A 20,599-nucleotide genomic window follows, 5' to 3' on the forward strand; every position below is an offset into this window, starting at 1 on the left:
CCCCCTCCCTGACCACACCTCCCCGCTGACCCCCTCCCTGCTAACCCCCTCCCCAAAAGCCTCCCTGCCACACACCCACCCCAGCTCAGGGCTGTGGATTGGCTAAAGCCCTCAGCCCCCACCCTGCCCCCAAGGCCTGGGCACAGGTCGCCGAGGATGACGCAGGGCACCATGGAGCAGCCTTGCTGAGATGGTCTCCGTGCGAGAGAGCACCCGAGCCCCTTGGAGCAGGCTGGGCGGTCACTTGTCAGGGGCAGTCGTGCGAAGCACCCAGGCCCACCACCCGCATCCCCACCCCTGCGCCTCTGAGGGGAGAGGTTCTGACCACCGCGTAGAACCATGTTCGTGTGGAGGTGGCCTGGTTTACGACGCGGCGGATGGTGCGTTAGTGACCGAGCAGCTCGGGTCTCCCCCACGAGGTGGGAGAGTGAGCAGTGACCAGGGAGGCTGACACACACTGGATTTCTGCTTTCCTGGCCTTGTGCCTGGCACACATACATGGTCCCGTTGGCGTCAGCCTCGTTCCTGGGATTGATTATCCGGCACTCTTCCTCCGGAACACGCCAGAAGCTGCCGTAGGGGCCCTAACCCCCAGCCCTCAGGGGATGGCTGAGTGACTGGTAGAATCCCCACGAGTCCCTTCTTATCACAGGTTCACAGCAGTTCACCCTCCCCCTGCGCAGGGTGTCCCGACGCGGGCGCTCTGTGCTGCTCCCAGGAGCTTGGGGACAGGAGGCCCGGAACCCGCCCTGAGTCCGGCCCCTACCTGGGCGGGTTGTAACTCGCAAAAGCGATGTGTCCTCCAAAGGCCAGGGACAGGGAAAAGAATATCTGTGTGGCTGCGTCCAGCCACACGCGGGGGCTCTGGAGAATCCGCACCTGGAAAGACAGGGGGGCCCCGTCGTGCAGCAGACAGGCCACACTGAGCGGGGAGCCCACAGCCCCGGATGGTCCCAAGCGGGACACGTTAAATAAAGCCACGGCTCCCATCTGCGTGGGACACACGGGCTCTGAGAACGCGGCCGACAGGCCTCTCAGGGCTGAGGTCCCAGTGACAAGACGCCTGCTTCCTCTGCTCCTCGAAGACGTGGGGGCTCTGAGCGACTGAAGGGCCCCGGCAGCTCCACGGGCACGCGCTCCCTGGTGTTGCTGCTGCGGGGGACGGGACGGGCAGGCCGAGCCCACGCCCTGTGCAGCCCCCGGAAACTCCCAGGGGACGCCGGGGGCCCACAGAGCGTGGGGTGGTCCAGGAGGGTGCGGGCTGCGGCCCTTCACCTGGCGGGGTGCACGCAGCGGGAGAAGCCCTTGGAGGTGGGGGGTCTGGGCACTAGGGGTGGGACGTCCGGGGCCCCGGCCGGCTTCTCCTCTGAACCCCGCCCGCAACGTCCCTCAGGCACCAAAGTCCACGTGTCACGAACCAAGCCCTCCGTCTGCTCCCTGCACTCTGACCCTACCCTCCTCCCTGAGACCCCATAGCTTCCCCCCCGCCCTCACCCCCACACGGCCCCGGGTGCCCTGGCCTGTGGCTCATGGCCATGCACATGGCCAGGGGATGGAGTGAGCTGGGCTGGGCTCTGGCTCTGACTCAGGTGTTTCCAGGAGCCCAGACTTCAGTTCAGACCAACTTACATCTGGCGTGAACAGGTACGTTAACCCTTCGACCGCCCCGGGCAGGCTGAGTCCTCTGATAAGGAAGATTGTCAGGACCAGGTAAGGGAACAGCGCTGTGAAATAAATTGCCTTAAGAGAAAAAAACCGTTAGACTTTGCAATGGTATCTGTTCGGTACAAAACCTTTAAGAGGCAGACGTGACGTGAACGCCTCAGTGGCCAGGCTCCCGTCTCTCATCCGGGATTCGGACTGGGGGGAGGCGGCCAGCAGCCCGGGGCCTGGGGGTGTGGGCCCCAGTCAGTCTCTGAGGGTTGGGGGCTCACGGGGATGGTCACACGTGGGTTCACATACGCCCTTGTGTCTGTGGGTGGGCACGGTCCCCACGGGGCAGGTGGGCCTCCCTCCTCCCCCCCCCCCCGGTGCCCACAAGTGGCCACTTCACAGGGACCACACACCCACCCGCACCCCTTTCCCCAGCCTAGGACCAGGGCCCCGTCAGGTGTGGTCAGGGGTCCACACAGAAGGAATCCGCAGACGACGGACGGTCTTCCCTCCCCACCGCCCCCAAGTTCCCGAGCACAGACTGACTGGGGAGTCGCCCGGGTGCCTCTCTAGGGCGTCTGCCGCAGGGTCATTTGGAGTTTCTGGCTGGCTCGTTGGGCCTCACGGTTGCTTTCGTCTAATTCAGTCATTCCGGTCCTCTAAGTCATGAAGATGCTCACGTGAGAGCAACTATAATGCTCACACCCGACAGTAAGTGTGCAGGCACGTGCACACGCCGGGATCTGTGTGAGAGGGCACAGCTGTGTGCCGGGAGCCGCGTCGCTGGCGTGGTGAGGGGGGATGCGTGAAGCCCCGGGCCCGTCCGCGCCCCCGGAGAAGAGAGGGTGCGCGCCCGAGGTGGGCTCGTGGGCCCGGGCCCGGGGCCCCCTGGGTCCTCTCTGCTCAGGAGCCATGTAACTATCGCCACAAGACGGTATGCTGTTGAATACAAATGTGCCAGCCACGCACCCGCTGCTCGCAGCAGTGTTTGTGAAACGTGCGCCAGTCGGGGGAAGGCGGAGGAGGCAGTGCAGCGGGAGCGAGGGCCCCGCCTCACTCGGTGGGCAGCATCGCTCCCAGAGGGACCGAAGGCCGAGCCCCGAATCCATCCCCGAGACTGAACGGTCGCCGCTGAGAAGCTGGCACAGGACGTGGACGGGCGTCACCAGAAATACCCGGGGACTGGGAGAAGCGGGGACGGAGAAGGGCGGGGACCCGCGGGAAGCAGGATGGCGGGCCGAGACCAGATTCAGAGTCGCACCAAACGCAGATGGTCTGAACAGCCAAACAAGGGCAGGGACTGCCAGCCCAGGAAAAAAAGCAAGACCCGAACCGGGTGTGTCGACAAGAAACACGACTGACGCGTAGAGACCCGAACAGGTTAAAAGGAGAAAGGGCAACAGCTGCCACGTTCATAGGGCGGCACAGGGTCCTCACATCTGCACCCTCCCAGCAGAGCCGCCCAGCAGACGCTGAGCGGAAGGGAGCTGGGCAGTGGGGTCCGCCCCAGGGGCTCACCTTCCCCGTGGATTCGATGCCTCTGATGACACACACGTACACGACGGCCCAGGACGCGGCCAAGCAGGCCAGCAGCCGCCACTGGATGGAGCCGCTGTCGCTGACGTCGGCCGTGACGTTCAGCGTCCGCCGGTACCAGAAGTAGCTCACGGGGCTGCTGGCCTGGCACTCTGCCTCGAACCCTGGAACCCGGGAGGGCCCGTCAAGGGCTGGCCACGGGGCTCGGGCCTGGATCCGGGCTCTGCAGGCCTCCCCCCGGGAGTGCAGTTCGTACATAATTGTCCTGGGGCTGCTGGCTGAGCACCAGGCACGGCAGGTGAGACCCGTGCCCTCTGCTGCCCAGGGTGTCCAGCTGAGGCCTAGAGGGCTGACCCGGGCAGCTTCAGGGCCCAGACTTGCCCCCCCGCACCCCCTGCCCACGCTGGCCTTGTTCAGAACGCGCCGAACTCAAGTTAGTATCAGCAGAGGCAGGAAGGGAAGGGGGGTTGACACAGCTGGGCAAGCAAACTGGAAGACAGCTTTGACAGTGTCCCCTGACAGAGCGCTTGGCCCAGGTCTGGACTTAAGTCAGCAAGAGCCGAGGTGACAGCCACTCACCCTCCCGTCGCCGGGCAAGCACGAAGCTGTGCTGTGAGTACAGGGGTCCCTGGGGGCCCCGGGTCCATTAGGGGTCGGGGTCAGTGGGGTGAGAACGGGATTTCAAATGTGATGCTTCGGGGAGCCCGTGCGGGGCCCCTGGGAGCCAGGGCACTGAGCCTCCCAGCCCTCAGCACTACCTGTGCGGTTGAGGTCCAGCGGGCACGAGCCCCAGGGGAGCGGGTTCTGGAAGGAGTTGAGGAAATACCACAGCACCCACGTCAGGACGGTGTTGTAGTACAGGCTGACCAGAAAGGACACGGTGAGGCAGCCCAGCCCTGCGGACGGGCGACAGTCAGCGCCTCGCCGGGGTCCCGGCCACCCCGCTCCTGCTCCCTGCCGTCCCCAAGGCCTCCCGCTGCCCGCCCCGCCGCTGGCCTGCCTCTGGCCGCGCTGGCCTCCCGGGGAGGCCTTCAGGAGGCACCGTGGCCACCTGGCAGGGGGTGTCGTGTCACAGACCCAGGGGTGCCGCTCGGCACCCCCCCCTGCAGCGCCCACCTCACAGGCACCCCAGGGCCTCCCTGGACACTCGGGAGCTCCCAGGATGTGTGGGCTCGGCGCCTGTGGGACGCACACCCACGTGACCGGGGACAGCCTGCCGCCTGCCTCCTCCTCGCGCTCTCTGGGCTCACCCCACACGGCGCCCCGCACTCGGGTCCCCGCTTGGGCTTTGGGGGAACAAAACGGCCTCCTGGGATGGGCGACCTCAGACCGTGACTGGAGCTAGCTTCACAGGGGCGCCACCACGTGCGCGTCCTGCCCGGTCACGTCCCCATCACGTCAGGGCATCTTTGGGGCGGGTGCGAAGCCAGCAAGCGTGGCCTGGCGTGACGAGCTGACACGGGGCTCCCGCGGGACCCGCGGTCTCCCGCCCTCCCAACCGCTACGGGACGGGGGCAGGGGTGGGGGCAGCCTACCCACTCCGCCCAGGTAGGGCGACACGGCCTTCCACACCCCGATGCTGCCTGTCCGCAGGTGCTGGCCGATGGCCAGCTCGATGTGGAAGAGTGGGATTCCCTCGAGGACCAGGGCGACGAAGTAGGGGATGAGGAAGGCCCCTGCGAAGACACAGTGGTCGCCGGAGGGTCACTGTCTGCCCGGTGGGGCCTCGGGCTCGGGGAGAGGTGCCCGCGGCCTCCTGAGAGGGGACCCGGGCCCGCACGTCGGGCCCTGGTTCTGCCACCGTTTGAAGCTGCTCGACACGTCCCGCCGCGTGACGCTGTGGCGGAGGGTTTCCCGCCACAAAGGGCAGTCTTGTCCTTACGGGGACGCCCCGAACCCCCGTCACGGGCCCTCCTGTGACGTGGGGCTGCTCCGTGCTCTTGGGGGAGCGCTGGAGCACGGTGACGTCCCGCCTGAGTACGGGCTGGGACCTGTCTCTCCACGCCTTGGGCCGAGCGGGGCCCCTGCTCCCTGTCCGGGCGCCGGGAGGTGTGGGGCGGGGGCTCCAGAGGCCTCCAAGGGGACCCACACGGGCTCCCCGCAGAGCACCCCCTGGGGTGGCTGGGGGAGCTACGCCTTTCCACGCGGTGAGCCAGCCGTAGAAGGAGCGGAAAAGCCACGGGGTTGAGGAGTGAGGCGCCCGGCCTCTCCTGGAGCCCGCAGCCCCGAGGGGTCCCACCTGGTCGCCTGGGGGGGCTCCTGTGGGGAGATGCCGGTTCCCTGAATCCCGCTGGACTCAGAGATGCTCTCATTCTGCCGGGGGGAGGGAGTCCCGGTCCCGCTACGGTGGGAGCCGCATTTTCTTCCAGGTAACCGCAGTCCGTGGACACCCTGGCCCTTAGACGCTCCGGGACTGACAGCTACTCCTCCCCCCTGCATGCACGGGCCTCAGAAACGCCAGGGAACCACACTGGCCGAAATGGGTGCAGGGCAGCGACCGTGCTCCCCGCGTCTGCCTGGCTCGGCTGAGGCTGACTCTCCCCCATGAGCTGCGGGCTTGCCCTCATCGTCTGCCGGCCTCCCCCTCCTCTCTTGTGTCACCATCAGACGTTTTGACACGGAGTTGGGGCCCCGGACGGGGCTACGTGGCTACACAGCCCTCAGCCCACATAAGCTTCTGCACGGGGCTCCAGTGTTTGGGGCAAAACAGTGCCTGCTGGGGTCGTCCATGTAGCAGCGAACAGGTGGAGGGTCAGGAAAGTACAATTCTGAGGACACTCGGCCTCAGTGGCCACCCGGGGAGGGGCGGGGGCGGGGCCTCAGGTGCTGTGCTGGCTGAGGTCAGTTGGGCAGGGAGCACCTGGGGGAAGGGGAAAGGGCCGGGGGCAGGGAGGGGACAGGGCCTCAGGGGCTGGCTGAGGTCAGTCGGGCAGGGAGCACCTAGGAGGGGCAGGGCGAGGGAGGGGTGGGGAGGGGAGCTTGTCTTCGTAGCTAAGCTGGTGCAGCTGAGTCTGCCGTGCTTGGGGGAGAAGAAACAGAGCAGGTCTGTGATTACAGAGACCGTGCGGTTAGGAGGGGGCATCTCGGTGCGTGAGGGGCGTGTAAGCCCTACCCAGAGAGCGTGCCGACCGCGGCTTAGGTGAAAACCGCGCCTGTCGGGGGATGGCTGCCGGTCCCAGGAGGACCCACGCATGTGCTTAGAGGAGTGGGACTCGAGCCCCACCAGACCTCCAGGCTGGCGATTCGGTGGGCTGTGCCTCCGAGCGGAATGTCCACGAGACCCCGAGCCACGCGGTTTGGAGAGCTTCCAGGCCGGTGAACACGGGCGGTGCTGGGAGGGGGCTGTGCCCGGAGCTCTGTCACCCCCACACCTGGCCCCGTGCACGCCTTCCGTCTGGCGGCTCCTGAGCCGTGTTCCTTATAAAAATCTGGTAACAGTAGCGAACTGCTCTCCTCAGTTCTGTGAAGCTGACGTGGGGCTGGGCGCAGCCCTGAGTTTGTAGCAAAGTCAGGTAAGAGCCGTGGGTCAGCAGAGGACCCGCCACTTGAGGTCCGATCCTGAGCTGGGGGCCGTGCCGTGGGCCGAGCCCTCGACCTGAGGGGTCTGTGCTCAGTTCAGGGAGATGCGGCGGAAATGGGTTAAATTCTGCTGAGTCTCGGAGAACCGGTTGGTGTGGCAAAAACACCCTCACGCGTCCGCCGTCCGAGCTCGAGAGAAGCGGGAACTTTTCTCGTCTCGTCCCCGCCGGTCTCCGGGGCCGCTGAGACCACACTTCGCGTGCCCACGTGGGGTGTCTGGGAGAGCCCCGTGCATCACCAGTGCCATCACCACGTGAGGGTGCCGGAGGCGACGTGCACCCGTGCCACGTGCTCAGCAGGTGGAGGAAAAGACGGCGCGTGCGTTCAGAGCCCCACGCGGCTGAGAATCAGCAGATCAGGATGGAGAGAACGGCCAGGGGACAGAGGAGAAGACAGGAGAGTGATGTGCTGTCTGTGTGGAGGGTTGACGCGGTGTTGCCAGCGGGAAATCCTTCCCCACGCAGTCCAGACCCCACCCGACGCCTGCGAAGCCCTGAGAGTCTCGTGCGCGTTGACGACCCGGCCGTAAAGGTCACGTGGGAGATCAACAGCCAATACAGAAGCCAGTGCAAGAGAGGAGCATGGCGACTCTCCCTACGGGACGGCCAACCGCAGTAATTAATTCCGTGCGACTTTCCGGGCAAGGTTCTGTCGCCTGGATGGGGCCTCCGGAAACGGAAGTCCGGAACGCGGCAGTGCGGAAATCCTGGACCGCTTACGAGATGACCCACCCGCTTGTGTTGCGACAGACGCGGTTAGAAGGGTTCCTGGGCTGAAGCCCGAGACCCCGGCAGGTGCGCGAAGAGGCCACTAGCGGGTTCCACGTCCCTTTCGCTGGGAAGCGCTGACCGCTCACCAAGAAGCCGGGTGGGTGTGAGAGAATCGCGTGGAGGTGCCCCCAAGGGTTTTGCTCAATTCTGTGACGCTGTTGCCCTTTACAGACCTGAACGATCACTAATGAGAGAGAAAGTATCCACCCTCAGGAGCGTGAGTTCGCGCAAAATAAAAATGTGATCTGTTATCTGCTTATCACTCACATCTTCTTATCGAAATAATCAGTAGTGGCCAAAGTGAGACAAAACAGGGCATTCTCACACGTGAGGGTTCCTTGTTCAGGAAAAGAAGGAGTTTTGAAACGTACTTCCTGACATTTCACCGAGAGCTTTCTCACCTGGAAATAGGGCCTAAAGGAAGCATTTAGACACCAGGACCCCCTAGAGCCCGGGTGCCGGGGACTCAGACACCCCGAGCCCTCGGGGAAGGCAGCCCGGCGCATGGCCTGCGGCGATGAGGGTTCCGGAAGGCACGTCCCTGGACGGTCCCGGCACGTCGCAGCGCTGAGCCAACGGGCTCCCGCCTGTGCAGGCTCGACACGGCGCACGGGGCGGCACGGGGGCCTAGGGAGCGAGCCGGTCTTCCGCCCCGGGCTTTGCGTGATCCGTGCCAAGGAGCCTGTACTCTCAGGCGCCCGCCCGCCCCCCCCCCCCCCCCCCCCCCCCCCCCCCCGCCCCCACGGACGCTCCAACACCCGTGGGCCAGCGGTTCCAGGACACAGGCCTCTTCCAGCTTCTGGTCATCAGAACAAAACTAATAAACTTTCCAGAAGCAGTACCCTCATAAACAGGGAAGCCATGCCAGACAGTGGCCCGGCCACGCGGCTCCCGGAGACCCCCACCCACATTCCCCCACCATGGCCTGACCACTGTCTGCCTACCGCTGCCAGGGGGGCCACTGTGTGCCCTTGAAAGCGGGAAGGACGACTCCCCATCGGGAAAGGGCGGCGTGGGGTCACCCGTGCAGATTTCCATTTCTTCTGGGGGGGGCCGACGAATCTCCCCTGAAGGAGATGCTCCCCACATTGCCAACCGGACGCCTGGGGGACCCGGGAAGATCGCCCCGTGGGACTGTCGGGGGCCCTCGGGTCTTACAGGTGCAGAACGAGGCTTGAGGGCAAGTTGACCTGGCACTGAAACCAGAGGGGGCCCAAGGTCGGACCCCAGAAGAGGACCAGCCTGGCCCGGGCGACGTTCAGTGTCAGCTCCCGAGGGCCCTGGGCGACAGGGCGGTTGCCTGACACCGCCTCGGACTTGGGAAGAGATGAGGGCGGTCTGGCCGTGCAAAGGCCGGGCGGTAGGCGGCCCGGCCAGCGCGCACCTGCAAACCTCAGGGGAACTCGGGGGAGGGCGGTGTGCAGAAAGCACCCCTGAGTCCCGTAAGGCCGAGACGCCCTCGGACTGGACCTCGAGGGCCGGGATGCCCCCCCGGAGGCCCAGCCCACGGCTCACCTCCCCCGTACGTCTGGCACAGGTACGGGAACCTCCAGATGTTGCCCAGGCCCACGGCGAAGCCGATGCAACTCAGGAGGTACTGCAGCCTGTTGTCCCAGCTGGGCCTCTCGTGCCCGCCGCCGGCCCCGCGTGGGTCTGGGCCCAGGGCGCACGCCATGCCTGCCACTCGCTCCCTCACGGTCCCCCTCACACCCCACGTACGTCCGCGTTATTTAAAGGAAAACCAGCGGAGCCCGTTAATTGGTAACCCGGGCCGGGCTCCTGCTCTAACTCGGGCGGTTGCTCCCTGACCCCACGGCCTCCGCCCACCACCCCCCACCCCCCGCCCCCCGGCTCCTGCCCGGCCGGTGCCCCACCACCTCGAGAACATGCCCGCAGGGGCGTCCTGCTCCCTGTCGGGGACCTGCAGGCCCCCAGCACCGGGGCACGTTGGGTTGTTTTATGAAAATCATTGCCCTTCTCGTCAACCGATTGAGACACGGTTGCAGCCTCACTCGTCGCCGTGAGCAGTGGCCGAGCCCAGGCCCCGCGCCCTCGCCCGCTTTCCCCCGATGGCGGACACCGTGTCCAGTCCCAGTGGGACGCTGGCCGGTCACCTCGGCGCACGCCCGCCACCTGAGGGTCCTTCCCGGCCCCGTCTCTCCTCTGCACTGCACCGTCATCTCAAGAAGGTTATGCGAGCGGCACCCGCGTGTGGGACCTGGGGGCGGGCCTGCGCCACGCGGCCGTGACCTCAGGCGGCCCATCGGGGGCACGGCCACCAGGCTGTCCTCCTCACGGTGGCCGTGGACAGTGCCACTGTCCTCCTCACGGTGGCCATGGACAGTGCGTTCACCACGCAGAAGGGCGTGGTCTTCGTGCAGACGGGGGACAAACGTCCGGGGAGGGAACAGGTGGCCTCTGGTGTCCTGTCCGCTCCTACGCCACGTTCATTTTCCGGAGATTGAGTGTAAACTCCTGGCCGGTGGCACATGTCCCTCTTCCGGGGACGGGCACACGAGCTGAAGGTCCGCCTCACCCCTGCACGCCCGTGTCCCAGAGGGACTCCCCAAGGGGGGCGAGTGTCAGGGGTCAGGGCCAGGGGTGGAGGCGCTTCTGTTGCTTCCCAGCGCCCACCGGCACCGCAGGCAGCAGGTGGGATGGTGTGACGCCCACAGCACGGGGGAGGGGCGGGCTCAGCCAGGCCGGGGGCCCCGCGCGGTGGGCTCGAGGGGGACGGGCAGACGCAGCAGACTCAGCCCGGGCCACCCGCTGAGGCCCCGGACCCGCGGACGCCCCGTGGACGCCTGCGGGACAGGCGGGGACCCCGGTGGACACACTTCCAGGGGCTCCTTTCTGGGTGGGAGGGGGAGTGAGAAGGCGAGGGGAGGGTGTAGCCCCCGCCCAGCCCACCTGACCTCTGACCTCACAGGGCGCCGCGGCCTGCCCTTCACAGGGCCTCTCACCACGCCCCCGGCTCCGCGGGCACAGCGACGTGGACGTGGCGTCCACATGGCGCCCCCCGGCCGGACCCGCAGTCCACGCCGCCCGGAGCGACTGGGGCTCCACCGTCTGCTCATCCCTCTGCCTCCAGACGACGTTTAGGCCGAGAATATGAAATGGCGATTTATTTAGACCGGTACACGTGATGCCCACGAGACCTGCGTTTCCAACAACTTGCAGAGACACCGAGTCTGTGAGCAGGGCACTGGCCGGGGGTGGGACGACCGGATGATCCCCCCCGGGTCACACCCCCAGAATCCTCTCCACACGCCCCAGGGGGCAGCGCACGGACCGGTTACTGCAACTGTGTTCTCACAGCGGGGGTGGGAAGGCTTCGGGGAGAGGCCGAGGGGAGGGTGGAGGCCGGAGCGGGGCGGGGCGGGGGTCCCGGGAAGGCCCGGCACGCGGGGCTGCAAGCCAGCCGCCCGCACTGCCCCGAGGATTCCCCAGGTGATGGTACAGGACTGGACACGCCCCGATGTTTGGAGGTTCGTAGCGGGGGCTACAGGGCTCCGCTCCGTGGTCACTGCCAGATGGGAGGCGATGGGACAGGGACGTCCCGGTGGGGGAGGGGGGGGGAGGGAAACACGGCGCCAGGACCCAGGTCCCCACCCCTGCCCAGGGGATCCTCAGAAAGTCCAGTTTCACTTAAGTCTCCAGGCTTTTTCTGTGGAGGGTGGAGGCGACGAGCCCATTAAGAAAACCACCCCAGGGGGCGCCTGGGTGGCTCAGTTGGTTAAGTGTCCGACTTCAGCTCAGGTCACGATCTCGCGGTCCGCGAGTTCGAGCCCCGCGTTGGGCTCTGGGCTGATGGCTCAGAGCCTGGAGCCTGCTTCCGATTCTGTGTCTCCCTCTCTCTCTGCCCCTCCCCTGTTCATGCTCTGTCTCTGTCTCAAAAAAAAAAAAAAAAGAAAACCACCCCAAGTGCCACGTGACTGAGACTGTCGAATCCCAGAAAACAACCTTCACGAGACAGGGAGGGAAGAGCCAGAGCCCGACTTCACTCAGTGGCACCAAGCGGTTAGGCCTCCCGGTCCTTGCCGTGCTCGGGACCGTGGACTGTCCTCGACCGTGGTGCCCACGGCCGAGTTACCGTATAACTGGCCTTTCCAACACCTGGCTACGCGTTCATGCGGTTCACTTCCTTTTAAGGAAAATACAAAGGTGGTTTCCGCCTCAGCCTGGCCGAGCTGAGCTCCGTCTAACTGCTCATCTCCCTGCGGCGGCAGAAGCAATGATTAACTGGCTTGGAACTCACTGGAATTCACCGAGCTGGCACTTTGCCAGAGCTCGGAGCTTGGGGGGGGGGGGCAGTGGCATGGTCAGGCCTCCGAAGGACCCAGCCGAGTCTTCTCAGGCTCATAGCCAAGGGGCCTGAGAAGGGCCATCCTCAGGTGGGGCACCAGTGTCCCGACCTCACAGGTACCTCCTAGGTCAAGGGTCGACAGCAAGGTGAAGGTGGGTGGCAACGAGGCCGGTCCTGAGGGGCGCAGGCGAGCAGTGCAGACGCGGCCTCCCCAGGACGCCGCAGCTCCGACTGTCCTCAGAGCGTGTGCACACAAACACGTATGCACGTATTTATACTCGTGCACACAATACATTATACACATGCCCACCACGTACTCATGCACGTGTACACACACACATTTCAACATATATACACACACAGGCATGCACACATGCTCACATACACCCCCCCCATGCTCACATGTATATACGTGCACTTGTGTATATGCTCACGTGTGCGCACACATGCACACACATGTACACGCGTGCCTATGCGTGCACACACATATACACACAGTATGCACATGCATACCCTCATCTGTGCACACATACACACCCACACGTGTACACACACACACACACGCACACACTTTCAAGTGTGTGGCCTGGACTCCCCCCCCTCACTCTGACGGCCACACGCCCTGGGCCAGGCCGTTTAGTACTTCAGGTCCCCATTGATGGAGGTCGTGGACACCCTGCTGACCAGCCCCTGGCGGTCCCCCCGTCTCTGGCAGTGGTTCCTGATGAGCTTGTAGATGGCGAAGCCGGGGATGGCCAGGCAGGGCACCCCAGCCACGATGACCACCACGGCATACACCCAGCCTGGGTACGTGACCTTCTGGGATTTAGGAAACTCCTCCTGGGGAGAGAGCAGGGGTGACAGCCGCATGTACAGCCAACAAGGTCTCCTACAGGGTACACGCCCCTCCCCCCGTAGGTCACCTCCCGGCCCTCGTGGCAGAGGGGAGGGGCACCTGGGCTCCCGACCCCACAGGGAGCAAGACCCCCACTGCCCCCTCCGCTGCAGCCCCTCGGCTCACATAGGCAGGGTCCCAGACGCTGTAGATCAGCTCCTCGTTGACCTTGACCACAAAGAAGAACAGGAAAATGACCAGCATAAGCAGTGGACTGACCACCCTCCACGTGACTTGCCAGAAGATGTTGGGCTTGTGGCCAATCATGAACTCGATGTCCCTGTTGAACCTGGGCACAGAGGTGGGAAGAAAGCTGTCACCGGGACATGGTCAGGCCTACGATCCCCTCAAGGCCGAGGGCGGCTGGCCTGTCCAGCCCAGACAGACGTCACCGTCTGCAGCCACAGCCCGGCCTTTCCTCTGACCGGAGTCCCGGCCGTCCCTGTGCACAGAGACCTGCCACCTCAGGGACTAGCCTCTGGAGGCCCAAGGCGCCACCGCCCAGGGCTCCAGCCCTCAGACTTGCCACGTGGAGGTCCGGGCAGGCGCTCGCTGAGCAGGGTTAGAGCTCCGGGGATGAAGGGCAGGCTGGGAGGCCGTCCCGTCCCAGCCTCCCTGCAGGGCAGCGGCTCCACAGCTGGACAGCCCCCCCCCCCCCCCCCGCCCTGGGCCGGACTGCCTTCTGCACCAGAGCCTGCGTTCTGCAGAAATGAGCGTGGGGCCCGCGGAGCGTGGCCACGAGCTGCCCAGGACAAAGAGAATCCAGAGGACATTTCTGGGAAGGTACCGCTGCCCAGGCCTCAGCCCCAGGCTGGACCCAGCAGGGCCGGGGAGGCCGTGGTGCATCTCCTCTGTGCGGGCCCGTCCCCCCGTGTGTCGTGCAGCGACCCCCACGAGCGTCTGGCTTCGCCCCGTCCCAGGGCGCTCACAGATGGCCGTGTCCTCATTCACTCGGTCACGGGCCTGCATCACAACTCTCTTCCCCCAGTCTGCTAGAGCAGTGAGCGCGGGCGGGGTAGCACGCGTTCCTCGGTGGCCCCCGGGCTGGTTCGAAGTGTGTTATGGCCCGGCGCGGGCAAGCTCTCGCGGGTACAGAGGCCGCATCCCGACATCGGCGCGCCTCCAAGGGCTCGTGTGTGCACACTGGTGCTGGACACCGGCCGGCGGTCTCTGAGGCCCTGGTGAGCCCGGCCCCTGGCGAGGGCACCTCGGCCACGTTCTGGGCCCCGGCTCACCTCCAAACGGGGCGTGGTGCCCTGAGCGTCCGGCCGTGCAGACCACTGACAGGCCCACTCACCACCTGTCTTCACCTGGGGCTCCGTCTGGCTGCGTGGCACTGTCTCCCCTAGAAAGGCCCAGAGCGCCCACGCCACGGAGCTCCCCTGGCCACGCGCCCCTAGTCATAATGAAGCACACAGCACCCCCCCACCCCGGGCCGGCAGCCCTGGGGCCCCACAGGGAAGCCTCGCTCCCCACGGCGAGCGCCCTGCCCTGGCCGCGTCCAGCTCTCACTTCCGCTGCTCGCGCCCCACCCCCGCGGCTACTCAGCCCCTCCTGGTCCACCTGCGCCCGCGTCTCATGTAGTTCAGGCTTCTCGGCCTGTGAGACACGACAGTGCTTCGCCTCCGTGTGGCACAGCTGTCCTCAGTTAGGAATTTTCAATCGCGTGGTCAGACCGGAGGGGTCTGTTTCCGGGTGGTTGCCGATTCCTCTCTCCCACCCCCAAGACTGCGTGGCCTGTCAGTGCTCATCCGTGCTGGCTCTGGAAGCACCCACGGCTGGAAGTTCACACGGCTCCGGGCGGCCCGTCTCCTCTGCCCACGGCCCCGCCGACCCATGCCCCGCGCGCTCTCCAGGGACACGCACGCTCGGCCCCGCGTCACACACGCCCGTCTTCCCCTGCCCCGAGCGCGGGAACTTCCTGCCTCCCTCCTACCTGTCCACACCGTACACGTAGACCACGGCAAACATCTCGCAGAAGGCGATGATGAGCAGCGGGATGGAACCGGCGTAGCTGTCCAGCAGGGACAGCCAGTACTGGCCCGAGTTCAGCGTGAAGATGAACGCGATCAGGTACGTCCCCAGGCAGATGAGGCCTTCGGGACAGAGAACACGGCTGCTGCGGACCCAGGCCCCGCGTCCCGGCCGAGGCTGCAGCCTGGAGGCTGTCCCGGCCCCACATACCTGTGAGCAGCTCTTTGGGCCACTTTTCGGGGATGATCTTGAGGTCCTGCAGGGGCACGACCACGCCCTCCATGTTGCCAAACATGGACGACAGGCCCAGGCAGAAGAGCATGATGAAGAAGAGGACGGACCACAGCGGGGACACAGGCATTTTGGTGATGGCCTCCGTGAAGACGATGAAGGCCAGCCCCGTGCCCTCCACGCCCTGCAGGGTGGGCAGCTCCATCAGCGAGGCACGCGCCCTCCCGAGGGCCCCTGTCCTTGCCCGACCCTGCACCTGCTGAGCCCCCCCCCCCCCGAGAGCCCCTGTCCTTCCCCGTCCCTGCACCTGCTGAGCACCCCTCCTCCGCCCCCCGCACAAGGAAAGCGCTGATTTCAGCCACCCGGGAAAACCACCAGAACTCATCTCTTGGGCCCAACTGCATTTTTAAAAGCTGACTGAGTTCAAACACCAGGAAGTGGGTGGCACTGCTTGGCAGCAGTCAGGGCCCCACGCGGCCCAGACAGACATGTGGCAGGCACGGCAGACCGTCTGCTCGCTGACAGGTGTCACCCCACAGGACGCTTCCTGAGCCGCTCCCCACACAGCTGGGCTCAGAGCTCAGGATGACTTTACTAGCCTGAGCACGCGTCCCGAACAGATGCCCTAGGGCTGCGAACAGTGGGCCAGGCCGTGCGCGACGACGGGCTTGCGGACGCAGAAGCTCCAGGGCTCCGCGTGGCACCCCGGCTGACCCCGTGCCCCTGCCTTTGGCCCCACGTGGGTCAGTGAGACCTCTGCCTTGGGTCCTCCCTCCAGGCAGTGGGTGTTCCTGGTGGGGCTGAGAGGCTAAGTCGGGAGCCCGGGGCCCCCGTGTTCCCTGCAGGTCACGGGCTCCGGTCCCGGGGACCCACTCAGAAGTCAGGGACCCCAAAGTAACTTCACGGCATCTACATGAGTCTGTGGAAAACGTGCCGCTGCCCTCCACACACCAGCTCCGCCCTGCGGGGCGAGCCAGGACTTCGGGAGGACGTGGGGGCTAAGGGCAGCGGTGCGCCCGTGCGAGGAAACTCAGGATGAGCGGGCGAGCCCAGCCAGCCTCGGGGCACAGACTGCAGCAAAACCGGAGGCAGACGCAGCAGCCTGGTGGCCTGGGGCTGGGGACGGGGCGGCGGGGACCCACTGCTGATGGAAAACTCGCGGCCAGGACCCTGGTGGCATGTGGCATGCCCCAAATACCGTGCGGCTCCAAATAAGAAAATTGCAGAATTAAAACTGATAAATTCGGGCTCATAAACCTTAACGATACGGAAACATTACTCATCATTAAAATTGGACTTAGAGGGGCGCCCAGGTGGCCCGGTCAGTTGAGCGTCGACCTCGGCTCGGGCCATGATCTCGCAGTTTGTGAATTCGAACCCCATGTCACACTCTGTGCAGACAGCCTATCCGTGCAGAGCTTGCTTTGGATCCTCCGTCCCCCTCTCTCTGCCCCTTCCTACCTTGCGCTCTCCCAAAAAGAAGATGGCAAAAACATGTTTTTAATAAAAGGGAAAATAAGACTGGAGTTCAAAGGCAGTGGCACATCAGAGGAGATCTGCAGCTGTACTAAGGTGTCAGCCTCCCCGAGTGACATACGCCAATCGAGCGAGATTGCGAGACGGTTATAAGGACACTGGCGTTTTTGTAGGAGGAACTACAGTAAAAGTAGCCCACGGGGTGTTTTCACGTGTTTGATGTGAGGCACTGGAGGAGGCCAGGCCCGTGGGCACCGGGCTCGCAGGGGAAGCTCGGCGCCCGCCCCCTGCCCCCAGAGCCCGAACCGCAGGGGCGCCACCCAAGGCACCGACCTCCGAGAGGAAGGAGTTCATGTCGCAGGTCTGGAAATGCAGTTTCGCGTAGGCCTCGGGCTCCGTGGCATTGAACCACTGTTGCACCTCCGCGAAGTTCTCCTGCGTCACGTTGCCCTCAGGCAGGTCGAAGCCGTTGATAAGCGTCAGGATGTTCCTGGAAGAGAGCCAGGCTGGCTGCAGGCCCGGGGGGGGGCGGGGGGTGCTCCCTGGAGGCAGTTTGCAAGCTCCTCAGGGCGGGCGAGCCACCTACGTGTTGAAGCAGTCGTCGAAGCGCTCGGTGGCACGGAAGCCGATGATGGAGTAGACCACGGTGGCCGCGTACACGGACGTGAAGCCGTTGATGACCGACACGATCACCGAGTCCCTCTCACAGTTGTTGCTGCAGTGAGAGCACTGGCTGGTCACTGACGGCCGGGGACGCCCGCCCGGCCCGTGTGGGCGCTCAGCGAAGACGGCGCAGCTGCGTCCCGACCCCGCTCTGCCCTTCTGCCACTTCCCCACGCCCCCATAGCCGCCAGTCCTGGAGACCCCGGGTTCAAATCCCTACTCCCCTGGGTCGTGAGGCTTCGAGGTGCTGGGCTTGGCCAGGACCCCCAACTCCCCCTGGACGCCCAAAGCCCCCCTGCAGCCCAGAGGGCCCAGAACATGGCCCCTGACCTCCCACCCCCACCCGCTGATGCCAACACCCTCCTTCCAGATGCTTCTGATGGCCGGCATCAGAAAGTGGGATAATAAGGTGTTGGCGAGGGTGTGGAAAAATCGGGCCCGCCACGGGACGGCTGGGTGAACACAGCGTGCCCGTCCACACACCGGGCGTGGCTCGGTCGTGGGAGGAAGCACGCCCCGACACAGGCTGCAGCAGGGCCGGACCCCAAGGACATGGTGCGGTGACGGAAACCAGACGCAGAGGACGGCTCCCGGGAGTCCGTGCCCTCGAAACAGCCCAAGAGGCGGCGGCTGGTTCAGGGGAGGGGGCACGGGGCTCCCTGGGGCGGGCGGCATCTGCGGGGCCTGGAGACGGCACTGGCACGACCCTGGGAACGTGGGAGCCCAGCGGGTGAACGGCCCCGGGGCCGGGGGGAGGGGGGGTGAGCATGTCCTGTCCCGCCCAGCACCACGGCCCTTCCCCCTCCGCGTCTGCTCCCGAGGCTCGCTCTCTGCTGGACCACTGGTCCCAACCGGAAGGTCCTGGAGACCCTGGGGGTTTGGGCCCCTGCCGTGTGGGTGTCGGCCTGGGCTGGGCTGCAGGGACGGGCGCCCCTGGGGGTCCTGGGTGCCCGGGGGCGAGGGGGGTGGAACACCAGGGCTCAGGGTCACGGAGACCGAGGTGCCAAGGGGAGGCTGGGTCGTAAACGGGCCTCACTGGAGGGACCCCCCTGGTGAAAGCCCTCCGGAGTCACCAGCCCGCCTCTATGCACCCTGTGGCCGCCCCCACTGCTGGGACCCAGGTCCCTGTACCCACCGCCCCCGCCCTTGGTAGGGAGGCCTGCCCGCACTCACTGCACAGAGTTGTAGCTGGAGAAGGAGATGAGACCCCCAAAGGCCAGCGAGAAGGAGTAGAAGACCTGAGCCCCCGCGTCCAGCCAGGTGACCGGGTTGGCCAGCTCCGTGACCTGTGGCAGGACAGAGACCCCTCAGCCTCACTCCCAAGGTGCTGGCTGACACACGGCCCGGTGGCGGCCACCCTCTGTCCACACAGCCGTACTTGAGCCGATGGGCCCCTGACGCCCCAGGCCCGGCCACCCCCTGCCTCTGGGCGGACCTCAGGGGACTCACGTTGGGCGTGAAGAGAAACACGATACCATTGGTGGCTCCCTTCAGTGTCAGACCCCGGATGAGAAAGATGGTCAGGACCACGTAGGGCAGCGTCGAGGTGACGTACACGGCCTGTGGGCGGGGCAGGTGAGGGGGGGGGGTGGGAAGAGAGGGCTGCCGGTTAGGACCCCCTCCCGGGTGCCCCTGGCCCCCAGACTCCAGGCAGGGAGGTGTGCCCGACCCTCCACTTCCCAGCGTTCTGCGGGACTGGGACCATCTGGTGCCTCCCGACTGGGGATACCGTGGGTCCCACGGCTTCCTGAGCACGTGGGCAGCAGAGGCCCCGCCCAGACAGCGGTGGGGGGGAGGGGTCACGACCCTCACAGCGGCCGAAGGTGCACGGGCGCCCCCCAGCCCCGCGGGCACCTTGCCGGTGGTCTCGATGCCGCGGATGGTGCACACGTAGAGCACGCTCCAGGCACAGGTCAGGCAGAGCAGGACCCACCACTGCACGGAGCCGGAGTCGCTGATGGAGGTGGAGATGTTGAGGGTCTCCCGGTACCAGAAGTAGTCCACGGAGGAGCTGCGCGCGCACTCCTCCACGTAGCCTGGGGGCGGGCACTCGCACACATCAGAGCGGGCACGGGGTGCTAGCCAAGGTGAGGAACGGGGACCGGGGCCCGAGCCATGGGAAACACAGGTCGTGTTTTTGAGACATTGACAGCGGGGACGTTGTATGTGCCCGTGCACACCCACACATGCACACCCGCACACACACCCATACATGCGCACATGCGCACACGCACACCCGCACACCCATGCACACACACCCGCACGCCCACACACCCGCATGCCCACACATGTACACCCACACCCGCACACCAACGCATGCACACCCACACCCGCACATACACGCATACACATGCACACGCGTACCCACAAACGCACGCCTACACATGCACGCGTACACCCGCACACCCGCACATGCACACCCACATATGCATATGCACCCACACACGGTGCACATTCACACAAATATGTGCACACGAGTGTACCTGCACGCAAACACACCTCCCATGCATACATGTGTGCACATGCACACAGACCTATGTGTGCATGCACATATGCACACCCACACACGCGTGCATGTGTGGGGTGTGCACCCGGGCCTTGACTGCCTGCCTTCTCCCTCTTGTCCCTGCTGCAGGCAGACAAGAACCCCACAGGCTTGGCCCGGGGAGGGCTCACGACGCCGTCCCAACAATGTCGGGGAGCGGCTTCCGGGACACCCCACGCACACCCCCCCCCCGCCGGCAACTCAGAACCCCACGCACGGCTGTCCTCGCTGCAAGGCCCAGGCGGATGGGCAGCACCCCCTTCCTGGGCCACGCCGCCCCTCCTGACGGGGAAGCCACCAATTTTATGGGCTTTTCTCCTGCAACGTGCCCTTCTTTTAATGCCCTGTTGCCTTAAGTGTGCCCTGGGTTTTGCCCGACCTGAGCTCCAGGCATCCAAAATCTGGAAAATCAGAGGGCAAGTGTCCGTGGACGTTCAGCCCGCGTGATCAAAGGTGCGGCCTCCCCACCCTGCTAGTGGCAGCTCGCCAGCTCCCCGGCCCTGCCCAGGGCTCACCTGTCCTGTTGGCGTTGAGCGGACACTCACTCCAGGGCAGGGGGTCCTGGAAGGAGTTGAAGAAGTACCACATGACCCAGGCGATGATGGTGTTGTAGTAGAGGCCCACCATGAAGGACACGAACATGGACGCGATGCCTGGAGGGACCAGACCGTCACTGCTCAGGAGTGGGGGTCACTGCTGGGAGAGGGGTCAGTGCCGGGCGAGGGGTCAGTGCCGGGCGAGGGGTCAGTGCCAGGCAAAGGGTCACTGCTGGGTGAGGGGTCACTGCTGGGGTGATGGGTCAGTGCCGGGCGACGGGTCACTGGTGGGCGAGGGGTCAGTGCCGGGTGAGGGGTCACTGGTGGGCGAGGGGTCACTGCTGGGCGAGGGGTCAGTGCCAGGCGAGGGGTCAGTTCCAGGTGAGGCGGTCACTGCTGGGTGAGGGGTCACTGCCGGGTGAGGGGTCAGTGCTG

General features: G+C 65.5%; 2 protein-coding genes across 2 annotated transcripts in view; both read right to left on the minus strand.

Annotated features, from left to right (window-relative positions):
• Positions 1-9,213, minus strand: part of SLC6A18 (solute carrier family 6 member 18) — a 15,985-nt gene extending 6,772 nt beyond the window's left edge. Inside the window, exons 1-6 of the mRNA XM_049648313.1 lie at positions 9,054-9,213; positions 4,725-4,865; positions 3,948-4,085; positions 3,172-3,467; positions 1,630-1,740; positions 767-879 (exon numbers count right to left, since the gene is read on the minus strand). Of these exons, the coding sequence (XP_049504270.1) occupies positions 767-879; positions 1,630-1,740; positions 3,172-3,467; positions 3,948-4,085; positions 4,725-4,865; positions 9,054-9,213 (959 nt within the window). The remainder of the gene's footprint in view (positions 1-766; positions 880-1,629; positions 1,741-3,171; positions 3,468-3,947; positions 4,086-4,724; positions 4,866-9,053) is intronic.
• A 2,995-nt stretch (positions 9,214-12,208) lies between these two features.
• Positions 12,209-20,599, minus strand: part of SLC6A19 (solute carrier family 6 member 19) — a 15,022-nt gene continuing 6,631 nt past the window's right edge. Inside the window, exons 3-12 of the mRNA XM_049648314.1 lie at positions 20,144-20,281; positions 18,938-19,119; positions 18,533-18,643; positions 18,257-18,369; positions 17,007-17,135; positions 16,754-16,910; positions 14,924-15,128; positions 14,676-14,835; positions 12,866-13,028; positions 12,209-12,684 (exon numbers count right to left, since the gene is read on the minus strand). Coding sequence (XP_049504271.1) covers positions 12,481-12,684; positions 12,866-13,028; positions 14,676-14,835; positions 14,924-15,128; positions 16,754-16,910; positions 17,007-17,135; positions 18,257-18,369; positions 18,533-18,643; positions 18,938-19,119; positions 20,144-20,281 — 1,562 coding nt within the window. The 3' untranslated portion in view covers positions 12,209-12,480. The remainder of the gene's footprint in view (positions 12,685-12,865; positions 13,029-14,675; positions 14,836-14,923; positions 15,129-16,753; positions 16,911-17,006; positions 17,136-18,256; positions 18,370-18,532; positions 18,644-18,937; positions 19,120-20,143; positions 20,282-20,599) is intronic.

Source organism: Panthera uncia (assembly GCF_023721935.1).
Source record: "Panthera uncia isolate 11264 chromosome A1 unlocalized genomic scaffold, Puncia_PCG_1.0 HiC_scaffold_17, whole genome shotgun sequence".
Taxonomy (NCBI): domain Eukaryota; kingdom Metazoa; phylum Chordata; class Mammalia; order Carnivora; family Felidae; genus Panthera; species Panthera uncia.